At 37.3% G+C, this 20106-nt stretch overlaps 1 protein-coding gene across 2 annotated transcripts in view; it reads right to left on the bottom strand.

Annotated features, from left to right (window-relative positions):
- LOC113232777 (PDZ domain-containing protein 8-like) overlaps positions 1–20106 on the bottom strand; it is a 92002-nt gene that overhangs the window by 46479 nt on the left and 25417 nt on the right. For both annotated transcript variants that reach the window (XM_026467562.1, XM_026467563.1), the window contains exon 10: positions 10249–10415. In XM_026467562.1, coding sequence (XP_026323347.1) covers positions 10249–10415 — 167 coding nt within the window. The remainder of the gene's footprint in view (positions 1–10248; positions 10416–20106) is intronic.

Below are 20106 nucleotides of genomic sequence, written 5' to 3'. Positions count from 1 at the left end.
TATACTATCGATTCGTCCGTTCGATGAGTCTGAAACAACGTATCGTGAAGACAAATCGTCCCGTATATAGGGGCCGTTAGAAATAACTGTTTAACGGCTAATATAATCAGTCAGCTGTGACTATGCTGTGATCGACCATGCGACCTGAAAATAGCACGATTGTAGATCAGAATAAAGTTTCATTTCAAATAAATTGTTTTATTTAACGCACGAACACGTTAAAAGTGCGAAGCATAAATATAGACTTATTCTATATATGTAAAGGTAAATCTCATTATCACTCACGAAGAAACGCACAAGCGCTCACACAAACACGCATGCACACACACAAACACACACACACACATACGCACACGTGCACACACACAAACACACATACGCACACGTGCACACACACACACACACACACACACACACACACACACAAACGCGCGCACGCGCGCACTCTCGCACACGTGTGTGTGTGACTCCCAACGCATGTACATACGCACTTTTACTCTCTCACATTCACCTTATTACATCCATTATGTATAACTTTAATCATTAACCTTAAGTCTTTTGTTTGTTTTCTTTTTCTTTCTGTAATATTCTCTATACTGCACCATAAATATGCTTGTAAACTTGTTAAATAACTGAACCACCGTCTTTCATAACACAGGTTAGCCTAGCTTGAAAGTCAGGGGACAGATAACCTTGACTCAATTACTAACAAGCCAAACATGGTAAACTAGCTCTTATTTAGTTATTATTATTTAGTTATACCATTACTTGTAAAAGGCTTAAAATAAATTTTATTATTATTATTATTATATAATATATTATCAATCAACATCAATCCATTTTTGTGTCCCACTACTGACCACGGGTCTCCTCTCAGGCGAAGGTTTAGGTCATACCGTCAACCCGCAATAGTTCGCCACGTTTCATTTGCCTGATAACCTGCGCGAGGTTATAGCGCCCTTCTTGTATACCCTAAGGGTCGGTAGGGAGGGTCACTATAATTAAAACTTATGTAGAAAGGAAAGGGAAGTGCGAGTTTCATCACGATGTTTTCCTTTACTGATAAGCTCATGACAAATTTAAATTAAATTTTCGAACCCAGACACGGCCTCTGCTTGAGAGGCGATAGGGAACCATTGTACAAATTTAATAATCTAATCTAATTTTGAAGTTCATGGTACATGATTTTATTTGAGTTTAATTTTTGTTATTTTTATTTTATTATTCTTTATCAATTTCATTGGAATTTAATTTAATCGTATTTGATTTGAATTTATTAAATTATTTTTGTCTATGTTTGATTAATGTAACGTATGTGTGTGCTTATTTTATTATTATTTTTTATATGGATGTTAATATTCCGAAATAAATTATTTGAATTTGAATTGAAACACTTAGGCTGCCAGGGCTTTTTCACGATTATACATACGATTTGTAAAATATTTCAACAATATGCATTTTTTCAACAATTACTTAATCTAAATTACCATTTCTTAAAAACGTTAAAAGTAAATATCAGTACTACTTTACTCCTGCGTCATAAGAAGACGTGTATTTAATACATTTAAAATTACTTCAAAATGTACGCGGTCTGAATTACGAGTATCTGCAAGCTTTATAACGTCAGAACAAAGACGAGGGTGAGACAGTGCTATTTATAGGACTAGACAATGAAGGATAGGATCAAGATACGAACCTTACATATTTCTTCAATAATACAATAATACTCGTATAATATAATTGAAATAACATAATATCATAAAATCAAAATTAATTTATTTCAGACAAATACAGTCCATAATCTTAAAATGGTTACACAATTATGTATGGAGTCCCACCAGGATCTACCAGTATTAATAATAATAATAATAATTCATTTATTTGTGGAAACACAGGTTATATAGAAGCTGGCGAAACTATACGTATATGTACAAAATACGTATAGTTTCACTGTGTCCGGCCAAACAGTAGGCACACAAATATTGAATACATTCATTCACATGCACTTCGACAGACTAAACCAGGTGTAACAGGTTTCGTTTTTCAATAATATTACATGAGCGTGCACACACGGATTTAATAAGTCGGTCAGAATTTAAACGCTATGATAGTTACATGGGTATTAAAAACAGAAAGGAAAATAAATAAAGACAGTCCTCAAATTGAAGGCCAATGCAGTCTCATGCAATGAAGCATGATCGGGCAGTCAACGCTACCAGCCACACCGCGAAGAACGTCATTTGAGTTGCCACGGTAACGGCTTAGCAACGAGGCATCTCTCTTTCTAGGAATAGCATGAAAGCCATCCGTGTGAGCTTCTGCGTACTAAGGTGATCCTGTGACCCCGAGACAGAAACATCACGAGTTCATTTTTTTACATTATATCTGAGACCATGGGTCCCAGTGTAATCCTCACATATCTTCAGTAGTTTCCATGTCGTCTGCATAATTGAGGTTATTTATAAATTTACCATCTATGGAGCAGTTTATGACTGAAGTAAATACGCATCTCTATACTACTACTATGAACAAAAACGTATATTTAAAAGACTTATTATTAAGTTTGACAGGCAATCAAGTTAAGTGGCAGGTACTTCGTAACTATTGATTGAAACTATATTTGGTCAATAGTGCCTCAAACAATGTGTTTCAAACAAACTATTTCTATTTCAATTTAAGTAGAGAGTGTTTTTATACGATTGTATCTGGTTTATATTATTTTGTTTTGTTACGCTTTTACTTTACCTGTTCCTTTCCCTGTACCTTCTTTTTCATAATTGTACAATAAAATCCATGCGAACCGAGCCTTCTATTTAATTATGCCCATGCTTCTATTAGGCCCGCGTGACAGGGCAAGTTCCATTTTCGTTGGAAGGAGTTCTTTGATATGAGGTCTCGGGAAAAAGGAATCTGGTACAACACCATTCAGTGTGAGACTCCTCATGCTCATTGGGTTGACCACGTCAATTTAAGCAGGGCTCAAATTGTCAGCGCGCATAGGCTTCGTTCCAGACACGTTTCATACATTGACGCGGAGAGTGAATTCACCGAATTGCGAAGTGTGTGGAATTCCTGAATATGTATAGAAGATTTTGTATACATATTTGGTTAGGTAGTATTTTGATTATCTGTTTACATTTTATTATGTGTTTTCCTCATGTACTTACTGTTTTTCGAATGAAGCTCACATGTTCAACAATAACCAAAGCCTCAAATTAAATAAAGAGTTAAAAAAACGATAAAGCTGGAATTCCTTAACACTTTCTGTTGAATGCGTAAGAAGGCTATCAGAACCAAAAAGTCGACTAGAGGGTCAGGTATCTAAGGATATCGACTGTGCGTATATTATACATATAATATAATAGCTTCACTATTCAGCTTGAATTTTCTTTACACTTAAGTGGACAGTGTTACCAACGGCTCGCAGTTGTCTCTATCGCCATGAAGTATTTTTTCAAAATAATACTAAGAGGCGGGACAATTAAGCCGTGATGTTAAGCGACACGCCTGCACATAACAATTGCAGTGCCACTTCGTCACCCTGAGACATAAACACAAGGCCCATGTGCCTGTAATTTCACTAGCACCCTTACCCTTTAAAACCGAAACGTAGTAATGCTCACATTACTGCTAGGCGGCGGAAATAGGTACAGTGGCAGTAGTTCCTTGGACGAACTCTTTCACAAGGAGCTCTACTGCTACTACGCAAGTGCCTCCAGAATTTCCGTGCGAAATTCTTATATTACGCAGTCTGATGTTCATTCAAGACATAATAATATGCTAGAGGTGTAGTTAATTCGTATTGCTTTCTAAGATTATGGTTTTACAGAATCTAGAGGAAATGTTTAGAGAAATTATCAAAAGTTTAGACATTTTTGATCAAAAGTTAAGTTTTAATAAAGACTTAGATCATGTCTACCCAATTTCACGGAGTTTGATTAGTAAATATCTAAAATAGGACCAAAATACGTTTGTACGGAGCGCGCATGTTGATAAGGAGTTTCTAATTTCAAAATTCAAACTTCAGTGTATGTACAATACAAACTTTCTCAATTTATTTAACATTAAATAACAATAATTAATTCCACAATATCGAAGAAAGTAAGAGCCGATTCAGACAACAAGCGTTCACAGGCGTTTTGTTAACGCTTCAAACGCGCGTCAGCATAGTGGACCCTAGGGCTACTTACGAATAAAATTCGTATAGTTGTATTGTTGCGCTGTACTAGCGTCTAAGCTTCGCACAACGATACATGCAGGTAACCCATAGGTAAATAAAACCATTATTGACTATCGTCACGAATGTTCAGACTGCGTACGATCCGTGAGGTAAACCAACCATTATTGACTATCGTCATGAATGTTCAGGCTGTGTACGATCCGTGAGGTAAACCAACCATTATTGACTATCGTCATGAATGTTCAGGCTGTGTACGATCCGGGTGGCGGTGATCAGACTAGCGTAGTTCGTTTCGACTGTTGTTCTCAAATTGATTAGACGCTTTGTCTTCTTCTTACCGTATCGATGGCACACATTATAATGTTTACTATTGTGGTGAAAGGATTTGTCAATTGGGGTAAGATAGGTACTTACTCGTGCGGGGAGGCTCCTTTCGTGCACCCCAGACGCTTTACGTAAACGTAGACGCTCTGTCTAAATGATGGATTGACGAAATGGTGTTAGAGTTTTTACACAATTTTAAAGCTGAGCCATTATATGGGCTCCAGAGAATGTTCACCATGAAAAGTAAACGATAGCACATATATACAAATAAATAAATTCGTCGTTCATAGTCAACACGTTTCGAAATTGTATCGTGGCCATTTTGGATTATTACACGATAATTGGCTTAAAATTACGAAACCGCTAATGTGACTACTGCATTAGCGTGATAACTTCTAGCGAGCAAAACTTCGGCGCGCGTTGCTTCGTGAGTGACAAAGAAGCAAGTGCTGCCCCAGCATGAGCGCGTAAGTAAAACGCGTAACGTCAAACGTTTATCGTCTGAACCAGTCCTAATAGTCCGTATTTAATCGCGTGTGATCTGTACCCGCATAGTCGTGTACGTGTGTCTTGTAGCCTTGGATAAAATAACTCAGGAAATATTTCCTGTGTATTGGAAAGAAATAGAAGTTTTGTTGACTAACGATAACGTAAAATTGCTTGTGTGTTACGTTAACCAACACGTCATAAAATAGCTGTGTAAAGTGAAATGGGAATCAATAAATCAATAATGTTATTTAACTGGATAGTAAGTTGAATGGACGCGGACTGCTGTGCCTTACTCGGTGTCTAAATTGGGATGAAATTAAGTAGATTTCGTTGAACCTGTATTAATAATTTAATAACTAAATTCCTCGAAGTCCTTAAGAAATTACATAGCACCCGCTTTTGACGCGGTAAGTGTAATGTACAGTTAGGTATTGGATTCGTCCCTTTTGGAAATTTAATTTGTAACTGAGACTTCGCCTACAGATAAATTAAGAACTTTTGATTTGGGATTTTCAACGACATTTTTGGTCTCTTTGATGCGTACCTTTCAAATTACATTTTCGCTATATATTTCTAAAAACGATTTATCAGGCAATGTAAAATATATTTTTCTACTCCTAGTAGGTATTTTAATCTGTCAATTATAATTTCATAGACTTATCAGAAAGGTGCTCTTTTTAGTTCGGAATCAAAATTCCATTGTCTATGGTACTCTCTACTCAAATGAAAAATTTCAATTACATAATTCGGTACACAAAACTATAATGAGTTTCAAAAAAAGAACGTCGTATTGCTATTTAAAATATCAAGCTACTCAAACGCTCTACTGCCTCCTCTTTGGTTAAATTGGCTTAAAGGTCGTGCAACCGGGCCATAAACCTTTATATAAAAAAAGATTGGTTAAAATATAAGCGGTACTTTGCCGCTTCTATTGAATCTCTTTCATTTTTGTTTTGTAACGTTTGTTAGGCTTTCGTTTGAGTTTGTTGTCATGAATTGTTAACAAAATATACATTAATATTGGTTGTGTGCCATTATTTTATTTACTCGTAGAAAAAGTATTGTGTGCAATAGTTACATAATTAGATCTTAAAATCTCGTACCTATTTCTTAGACGGTAAACACGGTACTCGCCTGTAAAATCCCTCACTAAGCAACGATTGCATAAAATGCTATTAAATGAAAATAACTGTATTCTTCTTAAAATCGAATTAAAAAGAAATCTAAGTCATCAATCACTGAGCTGTCCTCATTTCGTGTTTTAATCTACACAAAAACGATAAGATTGATTTTTCAGTGCCTTTCCAAATCTTCCTCAATCGAAGCAATCTAAGCTTGTATCATATATGTACAAGGTTCTGTCGTATTATAGCAAATAAGTTATTCGACCTATCGTCTGTGGGCAACCGGTACTATTTCAATTTTGACTTTACAAGATGAAGAAAAAATCATTTATATAGCATCTGGTTTATTAAATAAAAATACGTAGTGTACATACATACATGTGCAATAAAAATATTTTAAAAACTACGTATTTTTATTTAATAAACCAGATGCTATATAAATGACGCAAACAATTCTGTTCTTCACCTGTAAAGTTGTCAAAATTGAGATAGTACCGATTGCCAGTTCACAGTCGCTATGCCAATTCGTATAAAAAGCATTTATATCAAGGGAGGAAATTAAATAATATAAATAATAAACCTTTTAGCTGAATTTGTTTCGAATCAATCATCAGTAATGATTTATTGGTTAAAATCAAAGGTGCAGCCACACGTGATGCATCGCGACACAGTCACGATGCATCACGTGTGGCTGCATCGCGACTGTGTCACAATAGCAGTGCAGTCAGCGTGCTGTCAGCATGCAATCGAGTGCTTTCCAATTGCATTCAACTTCTATTTTGGGCGAATTAAGTGGATCCCACCCGTGAAAGACCGATATACATATATCGATATATATCGAGTATATAACCAGAAATAGAGACGAAATAATAATAATAATAATAATAATAATAATAATAATAATAATAATAATGTGCCATTGCCGGGAAATACCGCCTCTCCCATTTAAAAATTTAAAATTAATTTTTTAGGCCTTGGGAGAGGCGAGAGTTTAAAATAAATACGAAAATAATAATAATATACATTCCTGGTAACACATCAGTTATACATCAATTATAAATATCAACTCTCGTTTGCACTGAAATAGTACAGCGCCAACAATTGACCTGTGTGTAGGTACGTCTCTTTATATTCCAAAAAATATTCAGTATTTTTTGAAATAAAGATAATATCTCCAACAATAACGTGCTGTTCCATTCGGTGGCGTGGGAAAAACAGCAAAACATTTAATTACAAAACAAACCACAGTTCATCGGTAATTAAATATCTATTTCTGGTTATATACTCGATGACGATATAGAACGATAAATAGCAAGAAAATTGTTCTAAAATAATTTACGGAATATCTATCGTACTGGCACAAAACGTAGTAACTCGTGACCTGATGTATTATTCAGGTAACTAACCGTCGGGATACTGATCAGGGTGGCCCATATAATACTAGCCGCTTTTCGAATGTTTTTCTAAAACATAAACTTGCCGGTGATAAGTAGGGTCAACTTTGCAATTCAGTACCCCCAAAGCTACAGGTTGCTATTTATGCTTGGTTGTTATTTACTTTTGTACACATAAAAGTACATAAAACACAAACATAAAAGTTTAGCACGGAAAATTCTTAATAGTTACGGGAGTTCATTTTGTTGTTTCAGCAGCTTCGCTACGAATGCGGGGTTCGGGATAAAAACGCTCAAAATTGTGTTTGCTTTCTGCAAATTTTGGTGCATAACACCACAGCGCTAAATTTTTTTTATGATACTAAGTGAAGGGACGAATAAGTCGTACGCCTGATGATAAACGACACGCCTGTCCATAACAGTTGCAGTGCCACTCAGAGTTTTAAATCTGCGCCCATCACCCTGAGACATAAGTTGAAAAGTCTCATGTGCCTGTAATTTCACCACCACCCTTTACTGCTTGGCGGCAGAAATAGGTAAGGTGGCAGTACTTCAAGTGGCGTATCCATATAAAACAGAATTTTATCTCCCGAAAAAGAGAGACGTTTTAAATTTGTCGCTAAGATAATTACAATTTAATCTATATTGAATGATGGGAAACTCTTCCGAAAAAGAGAGATGTTTTAAATTTGTCGCTAAAATAATTACAATTTAATCTTTATTAAATGATGGGAAATTCAGTCAAAATGTTAGTAGGACATCATTAGTAAATATAATATAGTCCACGTATCCGCCTCGTTTTGCCCTAAACACGGTTACGCCTGTATTTAGAGACTGGAAACGCTTACATCGTGTTTACAGGATGCAAATTTTGTTGCCGTGGGCGTAATATACGTTACACTAAGTCCAGCTAACAAGATATAGGTTATATAAGCTCGTATGCAAAGCACGATCTCATGCACATCGGGTCACGTTTCTCTGCATTCATTCAATGAATGTACGGGTTTGCATAGGCAGTTAACAAACGTAATCCAAATGTGTGAATTAAATACTACACAAATACTAAACGTCATCGGTAAATTTACGTAGTAAGGAGATGTCAGTCGTATCAATAATTTGTGGACTGTTTACACTCCGTCATATTGAAATTTTCCTGACGTTATTCCAAGGGCACTTTTTATGAATTAAATGACACTTCACTAATTTTCAAAACAGGAATAAATGCGCTTAAGCAATTAAATAGGTATTTGCAAACCACAATATTATCCCGTATAACGAACAATAACTTTATTTTTTTGTAACATCAAGTGACGGGACGGACAAGCCGTAACTACCCGCACTTGATCTTCATTATTTATTTGTGCACTAGAGTTCTCACTAGACCGACACACAACAGTCGCGACAGAACCCTAGTGCACAAATAAATATTGAAGATCAAGTGCGGGTAGTTAGAAAAACTCGCACGGCTACAAGATGCTGACACCCGCCTTTTTTATAATATCAAGTGACGAGACGAACGAGTCGTGCGCCTAATGGTAAACTACACGCCTGCACATAACAGCTGCAGTGCCACTCAGAGCTTTAAATCGCACGGATCGGAGGGGCACTGACATTGCGCCCGTCACCCTGAGACATAAGTTGACAAGTCTCAAGTGCCTGTAATTTACCAGCAGCTTTACCCTTCAAAACCGGAACAGAGTAACACGGGTAAGGTGGCAGTACTGGACGAACTCTTTCACAAGGAGCTCTACTGCTGGTTAAAACTGCATACGGAGAAAGAATTGTTAACCCCAAGAATCGACTAGTCTCAGTTCTGACCGAGTCACTTTCGCAAAAACGCTTGCCCAGACAACATATCTAGGATAAACATTTGAATTTGTTTCCTAGTAACTGATGGAGGCAACTCAATGCTGCGAGGGATTGCCAATAAGCCAACTATAACAGCTGCTTAAACAGTCAGCCCGTGATCACGGCCAATGTAACCTGTAGAAGCGTAAGATATTGCTATTCACTATGCGGGATTAGCAGTATGTCGCGCTTTATATCGCGCTTTATGTCGCTCATACGCAAGTCGCGCTCTATCGTGCTAGCCCTACCGTATATACGTTGAATTGTTTAATTGCGTTTATTCCCGTTTTGAAATGTTAGTATAATGCACCTTCTTCTTCTTGAGGTGCCATCTCCCAACGGAGGTCGTCTATCATTATGGCTACTTGGGTCCGTGAAGTTGGTACTCATCTTGAACCACTCTGCAAGATTTTCAAGCCAGGTGGTTTTCCTACGACCACGTCTTCTGCGGCAATGAATTTTTTCCTGCAGGGTGATATATAATGCACCGGCAAAAGTTTAAAAGTATATAAATGAACCTTATCGTATGTCGTACTAACACCGTATCGTAACTCGTACTCGATCGTAAGTATGCCTATCGGCTCAGGAGTTCAGCAATCCAGTATACACTTTTTTATGAACACGTTGTAATTGGCAAAGTCGGCTATTGAATAACAACAATCTCAGTACCTACAGAATATTAAAAAACCGACCTCAAAAGTCATTCATCCTCTAGTTTGCCACGCTTAGAGGTGGAATATGTTCTTCAGATTTAAATGGGACCACTACTGAGGTACCCTCTTTGCAACAAAAAAGTATCATCAAAATCGATTCACAATTAAAACTGGAGTTATCGAGTAACATATAAATTTTTTTTTGAAGTCGGTTAAAAAAGGCGTCTTATACTTACTGCAGGTATACTTGTGACGGGCATAGCGAACTGTGCATCAGACCGTTTCTTCTCGAAAGGACGAAGATAGTAGACAAAGAGAGCCAACGGCACGGCCAGCGTGCACAGAGCTCCGAACAGAGCTGATAGGAACAGCCACGTCCAGTCAGGCATTGTGACTTGGGACACTGTTGTTGAAAAAAGAGAATTACAACGTTTTATAGATTGCAACGAAATGTATTTGCATATTGAAATTAACGTTTGATTATCATAGGCAATATTGAAATCGTAAAATATTTTACAAAAAAGAACTGTCCTTATTGCTAAATTGGAAAAGAAACTATTAATAAGTATTTATTCGTCCAACTTCTGGGCAGGGCTTTCCTCTCAGGCGAAGATTTACGCCATAGTCCGCCACGTTGGCCCAATGCGGGTTGGGGATTTCACACGTTTTCTGAAGGTTGTGAACCTTCTTCATTCAAAACGTATACATACGTTAAATATTATATATTATATTATATTATTATAAAAACGAAATACATACACAAACATAGGGTGCACTGTAAGTTTCCGGAACTACCAATTTACATAAACAATATTTAAAAAATAATTACAACATTTGAAAATGGAACACTTTGGCTGTAGAGTACAGTTTGTTTCATCTGACTGTCACTTGTTTTTACATTGTGGCGTCATTATAGAAATTGGTTGTCTACATCATCATGGATTTAAGTCGTGAAAATTTTTCGTAGTATGATTTTCTACGACTTTAAGTGTAATTTAACAGCTCAGCGGAGCTTCACTCGGCTTCAAACTGCTTTTGGCGATGAAGATGAATGCAAGACGACTATTTATAGCTGGTTTGCATAATTCAAACTCGGCCGTGTGAATCTCGGTGACGTGTATCGTGATAGTCGCCCGTCCACTGGTGTGAACAACAAAACCATCGATGCTGTGCGCGGTATGATCAAAACAGACAGGCATGTGACGTACCATGAGATTCGGACATCTTTAGGCATAGGCATGAGTCAAATACAATCAATACTACACAAACATTTGGGTGCGAAAAAACTGTGCTCTCGGTGGATCCCACACAATTTGACTGAGGCTCAAAAAACGGAACGCGTCACTTGGTGCAACGCCATGCTTACCAGATTCATGGAAGGGGCCTCAAATTTGGTGTGGGACATAGTAACAGGTGACGAAACATGGATTTATAGTTACGATCCCAAAACAAAGCACCAACCGAGTATATGGGTCTTTCGAGATGAGCTGAAACCAACCTAAGTGGCGCGCGTGCAAAGTGCCTCTAAGCGAATGATTGCTTCTTTTTTAATAAAACTGGACACGTCGCTACTGTTGCTTTGGAGAATCGTTGTACCGTGAATAGTGATTGGTACACGACCATTTGTTTGCCGGAAGTTATTGACAGACAAATTAATTTTTTAAGGTGAACAACGTTGACCTTATGAGCCATCCCGCGTACGGTCCCGACCTGGCAACTTGTGACTTTTATTTATTTCCAAAAATTAAGAACCAGTTACGCGGTCAACGATTTTCATCACCTGAAGAGGCTGTCGAAGAGTATGAAAAATATGTTTCAGTGATTGTCACGGAGGGGTGGCATAAATGTTTTCAAAATTGGTTTATTCGTACGAAAAAGTGCATTAACGCTAACGGAGAATATTTTGAGAAAAATAAATTCATATCTGACCATTGACAGTATTTTTATTTATTCATTCCGGAAACTTATAGTGCGCCACACGTACTAAGCATGCATTTAAATTAAAGGTATGCACTGCGTTATATAAAGGTAATATTTTGGAAGCACGAGAGTATGACTATTCTATCTATACATATATGACTGGATCAAATTCACATTCAACAATTTGTTCATCTTCAAACAGCAAAACCAGATAAAGTTAAGCAATAATTAGGCAAAAATTAAAAATTGAGCAAAACGATATGACTGATCTGGGCCTCAAGTCTATTAATTTCAAATAATCTCAGTTGTGTGTAGATGGAATGTCAATGGCAAGATTTTGTACGTTTGGCATTCTGCTGAAAGTTAAAAGAAGTAGCTTGTCACTGGCTAGCCGTCGACACACAACTGAGATGATTTAAAATTAGCAGATTTGGGGCCCAATTGGTACGATCTGTTTCATTGTTAGAAACAGCGTAGAGACTTGGACCTTCACAGAGAACACTACAAGGAAGAACGCTTTTGAGATGTGAGTTTACTACCGTATCTTGAGAATCTCATAGCGTGACCAGGTTACAAATGTTTAAGTACTCAATGAGCTAAAGAAAAATGTAGAGCTTATGAACACCATTAAATGCAGGAAGATGTCGTACTTCGGTCACGACTCATGTCATGAGGAACATCTAATAGAGTTAGTAGCAACAGAGCTCGTTGTGAAAGAGTTCGTCCAGGGTAGTACTGCCACCTTACCTATTTCTGCCGCCAAGCAGTAATGTTAGTATTATTGTGTTCAGGTTTTAAAGCGTAAGGCTGCTGGTTAAAGTACAGGCACGTGGGTCTTGTCAACTTATGTCTCAGGGTGACGGACGCATCTGAGGGGCACTGCCACTGCCCCTCAGATCTTTGCAATTTAAAGTATGAGTGACACTGCAACAGTTATGAACAGGCGTGCCGCTTACCACCAGGCCCACGACATGTTCGTCCCGTCACTTGGTTTTATAAAAAAAAGTACTATACTCTAGCTTATCATCCAGGGCAAAATCGGTGGAAAATGAAGTGTCAGTAGAGGGCGGCACTCCTGATTTGAGTGAAGGAATAGTTCGGCTGTATTACTTCGCTTTTTAGAGTGGCAGCCCCTAAAATCGTCATGACGCTGTCCCACCTCCGATACAAGAGGAACCCCAAGAAGATTTCTTTATGACTCTCAATTATTCCGCGTGCTTTTCTAGATATGATATTTAAAACCAAACTTAATCTGGGCTACATTGTTTCGGTTTAATTACGTGTCAAGTCAATATAGCGTGTTTAGTCCATAAGCGACAATAAAGTCGTTTGCGTCGCCGTCGCTAAGGGCAATACCTTATATCTTCTCTGTCAAATACAGTACGTCAATTGTGTTTGCAAATGTTCTAGAAGGAATATTAGGAGATTAAGTATAGATTGTCAATGCAAAATAGGTGTAACGAATCGCAGCAGTCGCTACAAATCTTTTTTGTACATATATTTTATATAATCTTTTTAACAGTTTAATTTTATATTGACATTGTAAATAAATTGTACGCTCCCTTTGATCTTGCTCACACTCCAATAGCACTCGAGCCACATTGATACAGTCCGCTATAATAGGTACCTACTAGTTTTACGACAGCTAAAGGAGTGATCGTGTTAAACAAAATTGGTGAACACTTGGATTTCCAGCATATGTATGTACCTTTGAGTCTTTTCAATTTTTGTAGGTACTGTTTTGATTTATTATGATTTGTTTTAACAGTGACGAAAAACATTGTGAGAAAATCTGTTGGAGAAGATGTTTTTTTTTTATAATATCAAGTGACGGGACGAACAAGGCGTGCGCCTGATGGTAAGCTACACGCCTGTCCATGACTGTTGCAGTGCTACTCTGAGCTTAAGATCTGAGGGGCACTGGGGTACTGCCACTGCGCCCGTCACCCTGAGATATACATTAACAAGTCCCATGTGCCTGTAATTTCGCCCTTACCTTTTTTTTCTTACTCTTCTAAGCCGGAACGCAGTAATGCTAACATTACTGCTTAGCGACAGAAATAGGTAAGGTGGCAGTACTTCCCTGGACGAACTCTTTCACAAGGAGCTCTATTGCTGCTAAGGTAGTAAGTAGGGTTGGACGCTTGGTGCCGAAGCGTGCTGAACGTTTAGTATAGAGACTGTACAGTTGACATGTAAGACTCAGCCCTTACACAACATTTAACCAGTTTGTTAGGCGGGATGGGCCAAAGTTCTCGGAAGAGAACCATGCAAGCCACGTAAATTGATTAGAGCAGGATGTAAAACTTATTATGTGCTGTATACAATCATGACATCCAATTTTCGGATAACAATGCACATTGTTATTCATATCACACGCCCCAAGTTTGTACAATAAACAGAATTTCTTTATGAAACAAATTAAATGAACAGGCGCGGAACAAAATTTTACTCGCAGAATTGTATATTTACATAAATTTTCTTGCTTAGTTTAGAGTTACGTTGTTTCATTGTATTTACTTTTGCTATCGTACAAAAACTAAAAAGTACCATGCAAACTGAGACGAAATGAATGGGAGCTCTACCTTTTGTTCTTTATCATTGATCTGCGAAAATGAAAGGCGAATAATAAAATCGCTAAGGGCTTGGCAGAGACTCCAAAAACTCTTAAATAATACAAAAAAAAACGTGGAACTTTTGATTGCGCTGATGTTATAAGAAAACGATATGTTTTCTGCTTTTTTTTCATAATGGTTAATTAAAATTTTGTTGTTGTTTTGGAGAGCATTTTTATTATTATCACATTATACCAAAATGTTAATCAGAAACTTGTACGAGGAATATACAATATTTAATTCGGAACCTTCGTGTGCCGAATGTAAGTTACCTGTTGAAAAACAAGTCATATGCATAACAACGACACAAACGCATTTCATAATGGTCCTATTTGACCTTTCTGCACTAAATTTATATCTCACTTAACAGCTCTGATTTACAACGGCGGTATAACATCAATCTTCTGTTTTAGCGACCCTAATAATGTCAAACTGAGTCAGGTTGCAATAAAGATGTAAGATGTATAAATAAAAAAGTCACAGCTAAACGCAAACAACAATGCGCCTTAATAAAGTGCGAGATAAAAGTGTTATTACAAATAAAAACATAAGCAGGTAAAACGCTCTTTTCACGGCACACAAACACTCACCTGATTTATCTAAAAACAACTATACTCCCTACGTATAATCGATAAACACTAACAACAATTGACATGAAACATGTAATATTTAAATTATTCCTTTAACACCTATAGATAATGATTTAGTAGAACAACAAAACCAAGGGGGCACATTTTGCTCGTGCCGACGAGCAGAAACCTTTACATAACTGACACTAGAGAGGTAGCTGTGAAATTATTATTTTGATAAAGAACCTTTGGGGGGTCTGAGCATGCGCGGGATCTCGCCAATTGGACCAAAGTTCAAGCTTGTCTATCGAAAGGTTTCTCTGGGGGCGTTAGTGCAACAGCTGTCTTTTCTTTTTTAATTAATGACAGAATCATTATTTTTACAAGACACGCTGTTAATTTAAGCATCACATATTGATTGCTTATAATGATAGCTTCGAAATTGGTATTATATAGATAGTTACAATGATTATGCAACCAGTGCAGCAATGCGCGTTGCAGGAATAAATTGCACGACAGATTATTTGGGGAATTCGTAGTCTATATTGAATGGGGAGAACGCTTGCGCGTGGGGCAGGGCCGATCGATAGGCGCCATGTTTTCTTTCTATGAAGGTGGGAAAATACAGGTACGAACTCAGCAGTTCGCCAAAGTAAAAAAACTCATTTCAATAATCGAAAGGTAGTAAGTGTAGGTTCAAAAATAAGTGTTTGGGCCTTATTAGAGCAACACGGACTGTCACGGATGAATTGTGTGGCTTTCTGCACCCGCGTGTCGTCGCACTGAATGTGCTGTATAGACATAATGCATTTTACCGTTCGTCGTGGACATCCGGGTCGTGCTGTTAGGCTTCTGGCGTAAGGTGCTCGCCGGTTGTTTGGCGACTTATTGCCAATAATAACTTTAGATATTTACTATCTATTTATTGGGATCTTAAGAGAAATAAGTTGTAGACACATGCGATAGTTACCTAGACTAATAGGAAATAGATTGGGGACCTGTTGCAAAATACTTACTATATAAGACACTGGGCTGGACATATCTGCCGAAGAACCGACAACCGCTGGGGTAAATGAGCTCTTGAGTGGAGACCACGACTTGGCAAACGTAGTGTGGGACGCCCTCCAGCCAGATGGAGTGACGATCTGCGGAAGATTGCTGGCAGGAAATGGATGCGTCAAGCCGAGAACAGGGCGAAATGGCGTGCATTAGGGGAGGCCTATGTCCAGCAGTGGACTGCAATAGGCTGATGATGATGATGATGATAAGACACTACACCATCGGAGCTATGCAGCAATGATATTTTTCGTTAAAATTTAATTAATAATAAATTTAGTCTAAGTTTAATTAAATAATTATATTTAAATTATTATTATTGTTCATTTTAATTTAGCAGTATTAATTTTTGGTAAATTATATATGTATCACGGAAGAATATATAAGTATATATAAGTATATATAAGTGCTTGCTGTGGTTGCCTATAATTGAATTTGCAATTACCTATTAATTATTCAGTATTTATTGTTTTGTTTACGTTAAGTTGTCAACTTTGTTAGAAATCCTTAAAAATAAAATTACGTTACAATCGATGTAGTTGTTAAGATCACTAAAGTAGATCAATTAAGTAAGATCACTTTGGAGATCCAAAACTTAAAGGGTTTTCACTGCATACCCTATCAAGCTTAGAATTTATCCAAAGTGACATTGTTGAGGATATACGTATGTCAGTTATTAAGCGAATGTTTCTCTTCTGAATGGTTACCATGCCGCCATACCACGCAGAGATCCCAGGTTCGATTCCCGGGCCGAGAGAAATAATTATATGGCCTACATTTATTTCTCTCGTGAGTTTGGATGTAATTTGGTTGCCTATGTGTGATCCATGGCACCCACGACTAGTGATGAAAGAGACAAAGGGTCGTATTCCAGAACTCTACTCAATGCTCAAGTCAGGACTTAAGCAGACTTGAGTATGATTTCAAGCACTGGAAATACGACCCCAATGGCAAGGACTTGAGTATGATTTTCAGTGCTCACTGCTATACTCAAATCCTGACTTGAGTATTGAGTAGAGTTCTGGAATACGACCCTCAGTCTTTTAAGGCGTTTTATAACGACTCGACTCCTTTTTACAGGACTCGACTCTAAAATTAAGACTGGGGATTCGAGTTTTATTAATAAGACTCAGTCGTTATACTAAAAGACTCAAAAGACTTAAACGACTTGAACGATTTGAAAAACTGAAACGACTCGAGTTGTTTGCAAAGGATTTATGCCTATTTTATGTCTTATTAAGCCCGAAGTTTATAAATAAAAATGACGTAAGCAGTATGTAGTAAATAATCACGTTTATTTACTTATAATAAAAATCGTAAAATAAATACCTTGTGGGTAGAAATAAAAACACGCCATATGGCTCATGACTCGCGACTACCGAGGCTATAAGGCGCCAGTTGTTTTAGTTGTTTTAGTCTTTTTAGTCGTTTTAGTCCTATAAGTCTTTTAAGTTTCCTAGGGTTAAAAGACTTCGACTCGAGTTAGTCTTCAGTTTCAGTCTTATGACTCAAGACTTGAGGGTTAAAAGACTGAGTCTCTTTCATCACTACCCACGACACAGGGTTTTCCTAGTGCGTGACTATATTGAGTGTGTGCGTTATTATTAGATATTAGTATTATTATTAAAAAAATAATCGATTTAAACAAGTTTAGATCTCCTCAAGTTCCGATGTGAATCTTCTTTCTGTAAATTAAAAAGCCTTCAGTCCAAGCAGTTACTATTTAGTTCGATTAAGATACAATCATGTAGTACCTAGTTACACAAGTACTTAATAGAAATTGGTTTATTCATGAGACGATGTAGAATTGCTTTCGAAGCAAATGTCAACAGGGAAGCTGTTCATGGTTTCATAAAAGTACTAGCTGGTACCCGCAACCTCGTCTGCTTAGGACAAGTACTTCGTATAGTCTACTGTACTATACTAATTTTCATAGTTTTATTGGCTCTCCATAAAAACTTCCATTTCCTATTTCACCCCCTTTAAGATTTATTTTTGTAATAAAAAATAGCCTATGTACTAGGTAGCATCTATCTCTATACCAAAAGTAATTAAATATGTTTAGTCGTGATAGAAAACCTAACAGACAGAGTAAAGCTCAATTTGGATATATTTGGAATGGAAGCGGAATTCCGCGGAATCCTCGTGCATGCTTGAGAATGCTCGCGCATTCCGCGGAAGAGTTTGGCTAGCATCTAGTTTGTACGTTACACAATTGACCATAAAGTACATTATGCTATGTACAATATCGTTACAAAAATTCGCTATTAGTATGGATTGAATTTGTATTCTTAAGTTGGTATCTGTGTTTGACCTTTTTAGTTCAAAGCACTATGGAAATTACAATATACATGAATATATGTACACAATACGTTCGGTTATTACTATTTTAACGCACCTACGGTGAAACACAGGCTTCACTGCAAGAAAATATGAAAATGTCTTAACAATAACATTTGTACACAATAATTTTTTTATTTAAAAAAATCAGCCTCAAAAGTTCGTAGAATTACATCTATTTGCCAAGGTTTATTGAAATCAGTTACCGGAAAGTGCGCGAAACCGAATTCATCCCCTACTTCGCCACCCTTACAGGTGGAATATTTTCTCCAATTTAAGTTATACTATATAAATGGGACCAACACTGAGGTACCCTTTTTCCAACAAAAAAAGAATCATCGAAATCAGTTCAAAAATCGGCATCAGTAATCGCGTAACACACACAAAAAAAGTCGATTTGAAACCTCCATCTTTTTTTAAAATTGAAGTAAAAAAGATATATGGCGAATGCCGATACCTAGCTATTATACTGTTATTAATATTTTAACGCAACTACGGCGAAACACAGGCTTAACTGCAAAAAAATGTGAAAATGTCAACAATGAAAATTATATACAAACACGCATTTATTAATTTTTCTATAAAGAGCGTAATACTTATCGAGTTCTTAGGTTTTCGCGATTATTACACATAGGTCAACCGTGACCACGGGACCTGTAGAGGGCCCAAAACGTCGGTTTGTTTGAAATAAGAAATAACGCGATTTAAATCCGGAAAACAGTTTCATTTCCTAAGCCTAATACTTGTTCTAATACATAGGGCGCACTGTAAGTTTCCGGAACTGGCCACTTACACAAACAATATTTAAAAAGTAATTACAATATTTGGAAATGAAATTCTCAGGCTGTAGAATACAGTTTTCTGACTGTCACTTGTTTTTACATTGTGGCGCCATTTTAGAAATTGGTTGTCTACATCACCATGGATTTAAGTCGTGAAAATTTTCGTAGTATGATTTTCTACGACTTTAAGAGTAATTTAACATCTCAGCGGAGCTTTCCTCGGCTCCAAACTGCTTTTGGCGATGAAGCACCATGCAAGACGACTATTTATTGCTGGTTTGCAGAATTCAAACGCGGTCGCGTGAGTCTCAGTGACGAATTTCGTGATGGTCGCCCGTCCACTGCTGTGAACAACAAAAACATCGATGCTGTGCACCGTATGATCAAAACAGACAGGCATGTGATATACCATGAGATTCGGGTATCTTTAGGCATAGGCATGAATCAAATACAATCAATAGGTACTACACAAACATTTGGGTGTGAAAAAGCTGTGCTCTCGGTGGACCCAACACAATTTGACTGAGACTCAACAAAAACGGATCGCGTCACTTGATGCAATGCCATACTTACTAGATTCCAAGAATGGGCGTCAAATTTGGTGCGGGACATAGTAACAGGTGTCGACATCGATTTATAGTTACGATCCCAAAACAAAGCAGCATTCGAGCATATGGATTTTTCCTACGCCATTTACGCAGTCAACGATTTTCATCGACTGAAGAGGCTGTCGAAGAGTATGAAAAATATGTTTTAGAGATTGTTACGGAGAAGTGGCATAAATGTTTTCAAAATTGGTTCATTCGTATGAA

Source organism: Hyposmocoma kahamanoa, unplaced genomic scaffold, assembly GCF_003589595.1.
Source record: "Hyposmocoma kahamanoa isolate Upper Pololo Valley unplaced genomic scaffold, ASM358959v1 78, whole genome shotgun sequence".
NCBI classification, from domain to species: Eukaryota; Metazoa; Arthropoda; class Insecta; order Lepidoptera; family Cosmopterigidae; genus Hyposmocoma; species Hyposmocoma kahamanoa.
Note: the sequence above shows the minus strand (reverse complement) of the source record. Positions and strands in the feature narration are given on the sequence as shown.